The sequence below is a fragment of the Hetaerina americana genome, unplaced genomic scaffold (assembly GCF_022747635.1).
Source record: "Hetaerina americana unplaced genomic scaffold, ioHetAmer1.1.p SCAF_5, whole genome shotgun sequence".
NCBI classification, from domain to species: domain Eukaryota; kingdom Metazoa; phylum Arthropoda; class Insecta; order Odonata; family Calopterygidae; genus Hetaerina; species Hetaerina americana.
The window spans coordinates 91,373,591-91,386,793 of NW_027287095.1; the positions used below are offsets into that span (position 1 = coordinate 91,373,591).

A 13,203-nucleotide genomic window follows, 5' to 3' on the forward strand; every position below is an offset into this window, starting at 1 on the left:
TATATTTACTGCTATTCTAGCATCCTACCTAAATTTACCCAATTACCTTTGTTTCAGCATTTACCAAAACATTCCCATAACAAATGAGATTTGTCGATAAACTTTTTAGTTTGCACAAATTGGAATTTTATGCAAAATGTCAGTAGTTTCAATAGTTTTGGCATCATTCAGTGTGATAAGAACTTTCACTTACTAGTTCCAATGAAATATATTATACAATAAAGCGGTAGTTAGTGGGACGTATGGGGACTGCTAAGCTCTGGGGAATAGTCCTCTCAGGGTTGATTGAGAAATGGCAGATCAAGAAGGGGAAATAGGAATGTTGTACTTTATGTAGAAAAATTTAGAGAGTCTGACATCATCACATTTTCCTGGTCATTTCTTTTCCCCTTTGGCTTGTGGTGTTGTAAAAATCACCAAAGTAAGGGTCTTCCCCAAACAAATGTTTGTTTGGCAGAATGGGGCGATGTGCATAGTTCTCCCTCCCCTTTCGTCCATCTCTAATGGTCTCTGAATGTTAATCTGAAAGTTCCAATAACTGGTTGGCAGAAGCCATCACACCTGAAGCTGCCTTAACTTTTACATTTATTTCCGATTTATGCAAGAGATGTAAGTTGCATTTTGGCAAAAAATTAGACTTATTATTTCCATTCTTTCTTTACCAAACATTACTTACCAACTGCTATTTCAAAATTTTTTTGCCATTCAGCCCAATTAAAATAGTTTGTCAAACTCAATGGTGTCAACATATAACTCAATTCTTTCCTTTTTATCTTTTTGTTCTTATATCCTTATTCTTTCCCAGTTATTTTCTCACCTGATCCTGTTCTTAGATTGCCTAATAATGGCAATTTCCATTTTCATCAACTCTCATTGTCCTCGCATTCTTTACTAATCCTTGGTCTCAAACCAAATGATGTCTTGAAGGTTTTTATAATCACCTCTTACTTTTGCATGCATAAATATGAAAACAATTGAGCTTAAACAAGATTTTCCTAATCCCTTTATATTTTTCTTTCCCTATTTAATTCTTCATTTCACACCTTTTCATGGGACTAACATTGGTTCAACCTTTACCTAAGAGGTAATCCTATCAATCCAACCGTAACCATTAATGTTTTCATTCAAACCTGGACCAATAAAGGAGAGACTAGGCTCATAGTTGCATATGTAATGATACAATAAGTACACACACATTTTGACATTGTTTCATTTGCAGACATGGTGTTAGAGACATTTCAATTTCTGACTACCCTAATAATGATGCCTAATGTCTTTCTGGGCTAATCACATTGCTCTCCTATCTGGAAGCAGTTTAATCTCTTTTTATTGAATTACTGCATTTACAGCTTCTAATATTCATATTTATTTTAGCAAATAACATCCTAAAGTGGACCTAAATCCCATTTGTTCTACTACAGGCCTGTTGAAGTCTTAATTTTTCCCTCTGAAGGTTAATCTGAAAGCCAGCATATCCTTATCTCATAATTATTAAACTATGCACATACTACACAGCTCCATTTAATTCAGTGAAAATTATATTCTCCCAAAAATTATAAAAATCACTTACTATTTCTTGATATGCTATTTTGTGCGTGAGGTAGTGCTATAAATAGGTACATGTTGGTATATGCTCCAATATTGCTTAACAGATAAATATAATTAAATCCAAGAGAAAACATCTTCAGTTTTGGAATTCTTCACTGTCTTGCCACTTTTAATTATCAATTCCCTTGCTTCGGCCGGATATTATTCTCCCATTTATCTTATAATAATGAAATCTCAATATGCCACCAATGAAATTTGATTGAGTCAGTGTGGCTTTGTGTAGTTTTGCAGGTACTCTTCAGAGACAAATGAGTAGAATATCAGATGCAAAAATGTGGGTTTGGTCAAATTGCCACTCTCTCTTAAGCATGGAAGAATTGGTAAAAGTATTGGTTACTAGGTCATTGTGAAAGTTGAGTAGTCATCTGCTTTCTCTGTATTGTTTGCTTTGAATTGCAATGCATTCGGCTGTGCCAGCAGTGGACAATGCATGTGTATAATTTTATACTTCCACTGTTAAATAAATTTTTTAATGATAAATCATATGAAAACTTTCCTTTGGTAACACCTGTGATCCAATCTTAAGCCAGTGTAGCATATATTTGACATGTAAATAATTACATATTCAGTTCTTAATTTTCATGAATTAATTTGTAGTATTCATGTATAAGCTGGAGATTAAGGCAAGTTTAATGTGTACGTGAGCAATGGTAGGTTTGAGCCTGACATTGCTCATCTACCTTCCTGAAAACTACCTACTTTTATTAAAGGTAATCTACTTGTCAAGGTAGGTTTTCGATGTAGCCTGTAGCTTTTTTTTGAATAGTAATTAACACTTATCTCACCAAGTCTTGTGACCAAATTCCTCTCTCTTAATGTTACCAATTAGTCCATGAAAACTCTTCTTCCCACATTTTCCTAAACTTCTCATCAATTCTTCAGGAATCTTGTCTACCCCATGGCCCCATATTTCATTTGAATTCCCTTAATGCCCTTTCTATCTCACCATTGAGTAAGCCTGTACTTATGAATACACCCAAAATCTTATCTACACAGTTATGTATTATTTCTCCTGATATACCATTTATATCTGTTGAGGCTTTCTTCCCTACCTTGGTAATATGTGAGCAAAGCTCTGATATGCTACATAGTTTAAGAAAATTAAGAGGAGCGGGACACCCTTCAGTGTGTCCTGCCGTGGTGTGCTGACCCAGCTCGCAACTCTAGCATGGGTTTCCCACTCTCGCTCTGATTGATATGCAAGTCAATGCCAGGTCGTGGATTCCCTCTTCCCTGCTCGAACCCACTCCCCATCTCACGCCCTTCCCTTATCTTCCCCTCTCCACCCCACATCTTATCCCTCTGTCCCCCCCTCTCCTTTGACAACCTTCCGTTTTCTCCCCCACGCCCCTTAAACTCGGCCTCCTTCCCCTACCACGTGCCCACTTTCAGACTCTCCCTCCCCTCCTCAGGACCATACCCATTCCCAGCGTGCCCCTCCCATCCATTGCAGTCAACTGATCTCCTCTCTCCATCCCCCTCACCCATCTTCAATCATCATCACATTAAGAATTCATATTTATACAACAAGCAATATTAATTTCGTTTAACATGGTCATCCAAATTATCAAGATGAATTAACTATAATAATAATAATCCTATTAAGTTAGCCGAAGAACTATTTATTGTTCTATATAATTAATTTTATAGTTTTCTTGACTTAACTAAAATTATGCTGGGATATTATCAATTAAATCAACCACTAAAACTATCAAGAACCTCCTGACAAGGCTAGTGGAATCAAAATACCAGAAGAAATTGAGCACCTCTTAAGGTGAATTGCATGGGGAAATGAATACCAGGTGTTATATATGCACTGATTTGCTGGTAAATCAATTTTTTGGCCTTAATATTTCACATTAATGCTGATACAGAGGTGCTTAAACAATAAATTAATATTTTCTAACATATAAAATTCAATTAAATAAATTTAGTAGTTCATCTCCTACTGAAACTTTTATATTAATAGTTTGTTCCCAATGCATCCCAATTCATATCTACTGAATCCCTCCCCTTGATGCGGTGGGAGGGATTCAGCTTTCGAATGACTCCTAGAGCTGCGCTGGTGGGAGCAATGAACATTGCTCCTGGTAAGGTCACCCATGCCAGATAGGTCAAAGGTAAGGAGACATGAAAGGTAGTACAGGCAGCGTCTGTTCCTCAGTGAGGCAGCTGCAAAGGCATCTGACCCCAGGGCGGCGCCCATTGAGTGATGGTGTCACGTTAAACACACGATTGAGGAAGGCAATGGGAAACCACTGCAATTATTATTCCCAAGATTTCTATGAAGGACATTATGGAGAATTTGAGTCCTGGTAGCCATGGGACTTGGCTCTGCAGAAGAGGCAAGGTTTAAGCCGCCGTCATCTCACGAAAACCTTGCAAAGGAAAACCGGCGACAGCAGAAGAGAAGAAGACCGAATTAGTTAAAATATGAATTTGGAAAGTAGGACAATTTTGAGGACAGGGAAATTAGAGAGTATAAAGAAAAAGATGAGAAGAGGAAATATAGACATTTTAGTTCTATGCGAGGTGATATGGAAGGATAGTGGGGATTACTGGAGTGATAGATGGATAGAATAATATACAGACGAGGGGATGAGAGCCAACAAGGGGTTGCCATAATATGAATAAAAAGGTAGGAAGGAGTATAGTATAGATAGAGCAAGCATCTGATAGAATATTACTAGTAGAGATAAAAGAAGAGCAGACGAACTTGGCCATTGTTCCGGTATACATGTCACCAAGCCATCATTTAGAGGAAGAAGTCGATAGGATATACGATCAATTAGAGGATATAATTGCGTGTTCCTACAGGGAACCTTTGATAATGATGGGGGATCAGAATGCGATGGAAAAGATGGTGATGAGGTGAGGGACTATGGTTTAAGAACAAGAAATGACCACAGGGAAAAAGTAATAGAATTCTGCAGAAGACGGGTTATTCATCACCAACACTTGGTTTAGAGATTACAAGACGCATAGGTATACATAAAGAATGCCAGGGGAAGTAGTTAGATTATAGTATGGCTAGGTACAGATTTAGGAACAACGTGATTAATTTGAAGTATCCCTGGGGTCGATGAAGAATCTGGTCATAATTTAGTAGCCATGAAGTGCAGCGCCTGATTCAAAAAGAAGAGTCAGGGGCAGCGAAGTTAGGAAATGGAATTTTTAAGGATTAACTGGAATGACAAGGGTGTATCGGTGGGTTGTGGAGAAAATCGTGAGCAAGGGAAAGGGGCTGAATACTATTGAGGAAAAATTGAAATACATCAAAAAAGGGATATCGAAAGCCGCAAACGGCAGAAGGAAGTACATAGAGTAAAACAATAAACTGAGATGGGTAACAAATAGAGTAAAAGAAGAATTGTGGAAGACGCAGTGGAAGGATATGGAAAGTTAAGACACGATTGGGTAGTAAGAAGGGAAGATCTGTGCTAACAGTTAAGAGATAATTCGGGTAAGATAATAGGGACACCGAAAAGATCCAATTGAGATGCAAGGAATACATAGAAGAAATATATGGTAAAGAACCTAGGCCAACAAGGTTAAACATAGAAAGAGAACATGACAAAGAGGAAGATAGCTTAGGTCCAGGCATACTCGACGATGAGATAGAATGGGCATTAAGGGAGATAAAATCAAGTAAGGCAGTGGGGATAGACAATATTGATGTTCCTGCCGGACTATTCCAAGGTTTTGGAAAATGTGGGAGGAAGAGTTCATATGGACTGATTCGTAGTATCTATGAGGACAGGATCTGGTTGGAATATTTTGTGAGATCAATGTTAATTCCTCTTCCAAAAAAGGTAAAGGCTACAGAACAATTATTTTGAGTTCCCATGCAGCGAAAGTTGTCCTCAGGAACATCAACAGAAGGATGCATACCTTCCCCTTCCTAAACCAAAGAGGTTTGGGTTTAGGAAGGGGAGAGGCATGGGTGATGCCATTGCAGTAATGAGATCACTAATCAAGAGGACTATAGAATACAATCAGGACATATTTGCCTGTTTCATAGATTTCAAAAAGGCTCTTGATCGAGTTAATTAGGAAAGAGTAATGAGTTTGTTGCAGAAAATAGGAACAGACTGGAGGGACAGGAGGCTAATCCGCAACCTGTACATGTCTCAGACTGCAGAGGTGCAAGTGGGGAACAGAGTAAGGCAAGGTTGCCCATTATCACCGCTGTTATTGACTGTGACTTTGATTAACTCCATCATCGACATACCAAAAATAACATTTTAAGTTGAGACAAATTCAGTAAAAATGTGGCATCTGAAACCGACAAATACTAATCAAAATTTTTGACAAGAGGGGAAAACCAAATGCCAAAGGAAACATTACATTAACTAAAAACATTTTTAATCGTACTAACAAATTTGACCATTTTAACTAGTCTATAGATAGAGGCATTAAGTTTAAATTCATCCCTTTACCTGCACATTCTGTTTAATCATTGAGAAGGAAGCAAGTTACTTTCGGCTAAAGAATTTTATGTACCTGGTCAACTAATACATCTCTGAGGTTGAATGCATTCCTGGTCTGCCAACAAATTATGTTAAATTTCACTATCAGCACCATTCGCTACATTGCTCTGAATACTAAAAGGTGGAAATAATAAACATATAGACCTCAATAAAAAAATATTCAACTACCTATAACATAAAATACATTTAGGCCCTATATTTGCAATTAACTGTGCCACCATTAAAAATAGGCATCTCTCAGGGCAAATCCATTCAACTCAATTTTTTACCGAAACATGTAGACATTCATTACTTAAATATAACATAAGCCTGCTAGGTTTAGGAATGACAACAAGAAAAATTACTCTTATTCTATTTGTAGCTTGAAGAGTAAAAAGATTAAACAAAAGAGTATGATAAAAATATGCCTAAATGTAGAAATAAAAACTTCATTAGGTGATTGGTCAGCATACTCGTCACATTTACATTTTTACTGCTTAACCTGATGAATTAAGCAGCAAAAATTACATGTGGCAAAGATAAAATGGGCAACTAATTGGAGAGAGAGCAAATGCAATTACATACCATGAATTCTCGTGGCCAAATCCATGGAAACCGCGGAGACAGTAACCATATACTTTTTCGCCCTTAACAGAAGGCAAAAATTATAATCGAAGGCTTCAACTAGAAATACAGGCCCTTTGGAAGCTTAACTTACCCAGGTTCTTCCAGTGTCGAACGTTTAGTCATTCGACAAGGGAATGAAAAGAATCTCAGCACCTTGACGAGGAATAAATAATCTTACCTTCTACACATTAGCAATAAAAATGACCCCCTTCTAATTAGGCGAAGGCAAAGACTAAATAATCACCAAAACACTGAAATTATTGCATAAATTTATTCAAAGCTTACCAAAAAATTACAATAAAGCAAAATGTAATAAATGAAACCTCCATATTTGAGATACCTATACATTAAACGAATCAAGTATGTGACAAGAGAGGATTTCTCACTTTTCGAACTACCGTTATCAAAGATCTACACACATACCGTTCATTTTTCACGACAGTCATTGGGTATGTTACTCCTATTACACACACTTCAATGTTTAATATTATTCATTACATCCTTACAGTAAAGTTTGATTCACCAGGGTAATATATAAAATTTTGGAGATAAACATGCTTGAGTAAGTTAGTACAATATAACTTAAGGAGGTGGTTCTAATTCTGATGCCGGGGTATCAACTTCTTCGTCGTTATAAATATTCTCAGCCATTTGCCAAACCTGCATAATATTGTCCTCAGAAACTGAACAAATCACCCACGGCTCGTTAGGATTCCAAGAAAAGTCAGATATCTTAGCAGTGTGGCCACCATGAATAAACAACAATTCTGGAGGTCCATCCTCAGCATCTTCACCACTCTGCTCTTCACCAATCTTGCTGAGATCCCAAACATGAAGGCGTCGATCAGTTCCACTAGACGCAATGATCGTTTCGTTATGAGGTGACCACTGAACCTGGAAGATTTCATCTTTGTGTGACTCAAACGAATGCAACTTCAGTTTAAGATTCCTCAAATCCCATAAAGCTACAGTTTTGTCAGCACTGCCGGTAGCTAAAATGAACTCGGAGAACGGATTAAATGACAGGCAATTAACTTCAGCAGTGTGAGCATCCACCGTATGAGAAGGTTTGCTGATGGTGTTACAGCGAGTGTCCCAAATCATCAACTTCTGATCGTCAGCCACCGATCCAAAGAGAGATTCGTGGAGAAGATGCCAAGCTACATCTTCAACCACTGCTGTGTGCCCTGTGAATATGGTCTTGGCATCAATAATTCCTGGTTCCTTAGGGGTAGCATTTATGTCCCACAGACAGATTGTGTGATCATCGGAAGCACTTAAAAGGTACCCATTTAGGTTGGGATTCCAAGACAGCCCGTAGCCTTCCTTTTGATGACCTCTTAGCCGAAGGTCTGGCCGGCATTCCCCACTCAAATCTGGTTTGGAAGGGTGTTTAGTATAGTCAAACACCAAAACATCGCTCGAGGGAGTTTTAGTTGCAATCACACATGGGTTTTGCGGCATGTAGCGGGCCCTATTTACTTCCCCTTCGTGATTTATTTTTATCTCGATATCAATTTTCCCACTGACCGACCCGAACCCCCCGAACTCTCCCTTCTCATTGTCGTAATGCGATGCATCAAACTGAGCGTCTTCATTTGGGAGCTGCACGCTGGCAATCAGAAGATGATTCTGTTCATCTGACGTATGGGTTCCAAGAATGAGCCTATGGATGGAGTAATCCTTTCCTTCAGGACGCGTAACGTCGGGAAGCCACTGAGCAGTTAGGGAAGGCCACTCTAATGCGTGGGTCATAACAAGATCATACAAAAATGGAGTATTTTTCTTCCATATTTTGTACTCTTCGTTAATAACTCGCTCCTCCACAGCATCATCGAAGGTTTCGCCGTCCTTATCTCCCATGTCTGAAGACGGCGGTTTCCGCGATTTCAACAGGCTTAAAACTTAGAGTTACTTCTCTGTGGGTTGGCTTATGTACTCTTAGCAGAAACTCGGGTTATTAAATGAATAATTACCCCAATTTCTGCTAAAACCGAGAACCTGCAATGTGACGAAAACAAATAGCAATAATGGCAGATGACATATAATTACTGAAATTTACAATATTTACAGACTTCGTACTTCGACATCACGAACAGTTATTCAAAGTTTAATATACTTCGAATAATTAAGGATTACCTTATAAGTAAAAACTCAATCAAAGATGGGTTTCCATACAAGACCACGCGCCGAAAACTTTCTCACTGAATACCGCCAAAACGGACGCTTCATCTGTATTTGCGCCACCTGGCGGATATGCACTCTACTGTGAACGAAAATGGAGTAACGATAATGGTTTTCGTGTTAAGGTTCTTTAGGCGTAAAATTTAAAGCTGGAAAATAAGTAAATTTTCACGACCTGAAGAGCCAAATCTAATGAAGGATTGAAATTACCACAACATGCTCCATTTAAACCTATTTACCCTAATATATGAAGTTATTTGCGTTACACACAAACAATCGCGTAATATTGATCGAGGGTTGCTCTGAAAGAGAACATGGTAAAGTGGTGAAAGAACTACTGTTGCTTACATATTATTTCTTTACTTGCTGTTACACTAGCTTGTTCGATATATATTGCGTGGCTTTTATTTAGAGTTATGCAGAGAGTAAGGTAAGGTTTTTGCCGAGTGTTTACGCAACAGCATTATTACAGTCTTATGCTTGCAACATTGCAGGTATAATACTCAATTATATAAACTTTGAAGCAAAAATTGTAGTTTTCTAAGTATTAGCATTGCATCAAGGTAACCAATTACGCTTTATTCTTCCGCAAGGAGGTTGTAATGGCGAAGTTGTAGTGTAGTAGAAGGTGTAGTACTGCAGCCTTGTAAGGTTTCATTAGCCCATCCATTTTTCAGAGAATGCAAAAGTTTTATGTGAGAAAATTTATGAAAAAACTAGAAAATCGTATAAAATATCTCTCTTAACCTACAAGGCATTTAGTACTGAAGGCAAAATCTTTGCTTCCAGTACTAAACTTTACCAAACTCTTTTCTCCCATATTCCTTTCCCTAAGTCGTAGACATAAGCTGTATGCCCTGTCCTCCATCCACATACAGTCTAACCACAGTTCCTTCCTGCAGTACAAGTCACTTTATACATCCTTTGATCTTCCTATCGCTATCAAAAATTATTCTAATACATACGTGTGATTTTATGTCATGCAAACTGACAATTTAACTTACATACCACTCTGCCTTCAACGAGGGGTTTTGGCATACAACTCATATGCAGACCAAAAATAATATCTGATACTATCCTAAATGATTGGGCATTATACACTGATAATCAACTTGTAAGCAATCTTAAAATGCCGTCTAATAAATTATGGACTCCTAAAACTTGTTATATGTTCATACTTTTTATCCTCTAGTTGTGCACGAAAGGAAAGTTAAGAGGATGTAAATCTTTATAAAGATCATAGAATTATTATAATGTTGAACTGAAATGATTGGTTGGTTTTTATAATTTAGCAAGCCTATTCACCTGACCAGACTAGAAGATATTAGCTTCTTTCTCAAGCTGAAATTCACGTTCAAAGAATGATGATCTCAGTTGAATGAAGGCAGAGCACAGTATTGAAAGAGGTCCACCACAGCTGTTTCCAGATGTGGCAATAGCATAAGTGCGCCAATTCAGGAGGAGACGGATATAAGAAACAATAGATCATAGGTATGCCCGAAAAATTTAGAGAAGGTTTTCAAAAATTTAAATTGATCTTGTATGTGTCTTCTTGTTGATGTAAATTTGTAAAATGCCGCGCTGATTTGATGTACAAATCTGTCTAACTAGGGAAAACCTCTGCAGAGATAAAAATTCATAGGGAGGTTGCATCCTTGTGCAGAAATTAATTCCTGCAATTTGGTAAATAGTTTGCGCAACCCATCTTCTCCTATCTCCTAAGAAAACTGTAGCTGCCATTCAACATGACATCATCAGAATTAACAGAACATCAGAGAAATTTAATGTGCATAAAAATTATGGCTCGATCCTGACTGCATGGAGGTTCTTGATGTCATAGTGAAAAAGAACTTTTTAGTTTTCCAAAAGTTAATTTGGCCGTGGCATAGCATGTTTTCCACCCTGTAGTATTCTCACATACCCAAGGAAGTATGCAGTGCACAAGGAAGTATGAGATGGGCACAGCCAGGAAAAGAGGAGAAGCTTGCATGTTAATATCTGAATCCCCTCCCTCTCCACTAAGATTAACAATATTCAGAATGATGGTGGCCAATTAAGCTGGGCTATGTGCATGGCCCATTACTTTTCATCATCATGATCAATGATTTTCCCTGTAATAAGAAACCTACATCTGTTCTATATGCTGATGACACTACTTTTGTGCAAAAATGTCAACATCTAGCAGATGAAAAGGTACGACCAAGCGCTACCCAAAGACAGGCTAAGGAATGGTTTGATATTAATCATTTACATGTAAATAATAACAAAACTCAGCCTATTTTATGCAGTCTTAAATAAAAAATAACGGATATTTTAACTGCTAGAAATTTATATTGATACATAACTTAACTGGTAAACCCACATCAGCCATGTTTGTAATAAACTGAGGAAAGCTGTTTATTTGTTAAGAAAGCTCAACTTTCTCATTTCAAATGAGTACCGTGTAACACTTTACCATGCCTTCTTTCAATGTCATTTGGATTATGGTGCTGAGTTATGGGGTCATTCCGCACATGTTAAACAAATTTTGCTACTACAAAAGAGGGCTATTCGCTCTTTTGCTTAAATACCACCGCATGATTCCTGCAAAACATTTTTTATTTAGAATGGAATCATGAATGTGTACATCTTATTTTTCATAGTTTACAGTTTATACATCTTTAAGGCTCTGATTCATGTGAAAGTTAATCTAGAAACTTACCAATTAAGATCTCACATCAATATAAGGTAAATCGAATGTAAATCCTATTTATTGTAGATTGTCATCAACGTAGAACACATTTCATAATATGAACATACGAACTATCTATCTATTCAGTTGAAATCGGACTGTATCCAGAGTTTCAAGAATAGGGTATATGCCTGGTTACTTGCTCACCCACTTTACTTATTGGATGAATTCTTTTGTGACAATCTTCATCACATTTAAGAAATTATGTTTATATGTTAAATAATATTTACACTGACGACATTTAATATGGTTGTAACATTTTTCAAAATCAATAAAGTATTATTATTATTAAATGTTTCTACACAAATGCACACCTCTCCTTTTCCTAAAACCTCTACCTCCTTTAGTTTCCTACCCCAAAATTGCCCTTCTCTCTGTAGCCATATGAATCTTATGTTTGCTCATTTGCTGGGAACATGAGAATGCTACCGTTTAACCAAATGAATTGCTACACAACCAAATAAATATATGGGTAATGTAAAATTCATTTTCATCAGAATTAATCAGAAATAAAATGTTTTAAGCATTATTATTGTGAAATAATACTTCCATTCCATTGTACAAATACATTTTTGCAGTATGCTAAGGTTATCTCTACATGAAGTGCAGAGGAAGTCTTGATGAAAAAATACCAAACATAAAATTTTACAGTTGTGACTTGCAATCTTCATTGACTTTGAGCACTAGTTTTAGGCAAATCATTAAAGATCACTCATTTCACCCTGTAATCTCCATTGCTTTATTAGGGCTGTTTGCTGGAATTTTTACTCCAACAAGTTAGAGTTAGCAAGGATATGAAATATATATTACTGGGCACACTAAATATTACATGGGAAGGCCCAGAAGTACCCGGCCTGACCTAGAGATGGCGGTAGTTGTTTAAAAATATCACTGCATTAGAAAGCATGCAATCTATGAAGTATATGTTTAAAGTTTGAAGACACTACGTAGTTTAGTATTTGTTTGTCAGCCATCAATAATGAAAGTTTTCAGTGAACTTGTGAAAATGGAGAAATTGGTCATCATTATGTGATACAATACTTTTATTTGAAAGGCCTCAGCCCAACCAATATAACAGCTGAACTGGATTCTACTCTGGGTGAGTCTGCTCCTTTGTTTATAACAGTAAAATATTGGGTAGCAGAGTTTAAATGAGACCATGCGAGCTGTCGAGACGAGCATCGCATTGGCCGACCAAATGAGGGGACGACTCCAGAAATAGTGAAGAAAATCCACAAAGTAATACTGGATGATCGTTGACTGAAAGTGCACAAGCTAGCAGGCATAGTAGGCATTTCAAAAAGTGCAGTACATCACATATTAACTAAAAATTTCGAGAAAGCTGTGTGCAAGATGGGTGCCAGGTTTGCTCAAACCTGAGTGAAACCAGTGTCATGAAGATGTTTCAATTGAGTGTTTAGCAAAGTTTAACTGCAGCAAAGCAGAATTTTCCATAACCATGGATGAAACACCCGAGACAAAAGAACAATCAAAACAATGGATTCAAAAGGGAGAACTGGCTCCAAAGAAGGTGAAGACCGTTTCATCCGCAGGTAGGGTCATTACGTTGGTTTTTTGAGATGC

At 37.3% G+C, this 13,203-nt stretch overlaps 1 protein-coding gene across 1 annotated transcript; it reads right to left on the bottom strand.

Moving 5' to 3' along the window:
• Positions 1–6,956: 6,956 nt before the first annotated feature.
• Caf1-55 (chromatin assembly factor 1 p55 subunit) lies at positions 6,957–8,947 on the bottom strand. Its single transcript, XM_071591835.1, has 2 exons — positions 8,844–8,947; positions 6,957–8,705 (listed from the first exon to the last, which is right to left on the bottom strand). Exon 2 carries the CDS (start codon positions 8,565–8,567, stop codon positions 7,287–7,289), a length of 1,281 nt encoding a protein of 426 aa, XP_071447936.1. The 5' UTR covers positions 8,568–8,705; positions 8,844–8,947; the 3' UTR covers positions 6,957–7,286.
• Positions 8,948–13,203: the final 4,256 nt, after the last annotated feature.

Coding starts and splice junctions, on each gene's coding strand:
- Caf1-55 (XM_071591835.1), bottom strand. CDS start 8,567: ATGGGAGATAAGGACGGCGAAACCTTCGATGATGCTGTGGAGGAGCGA.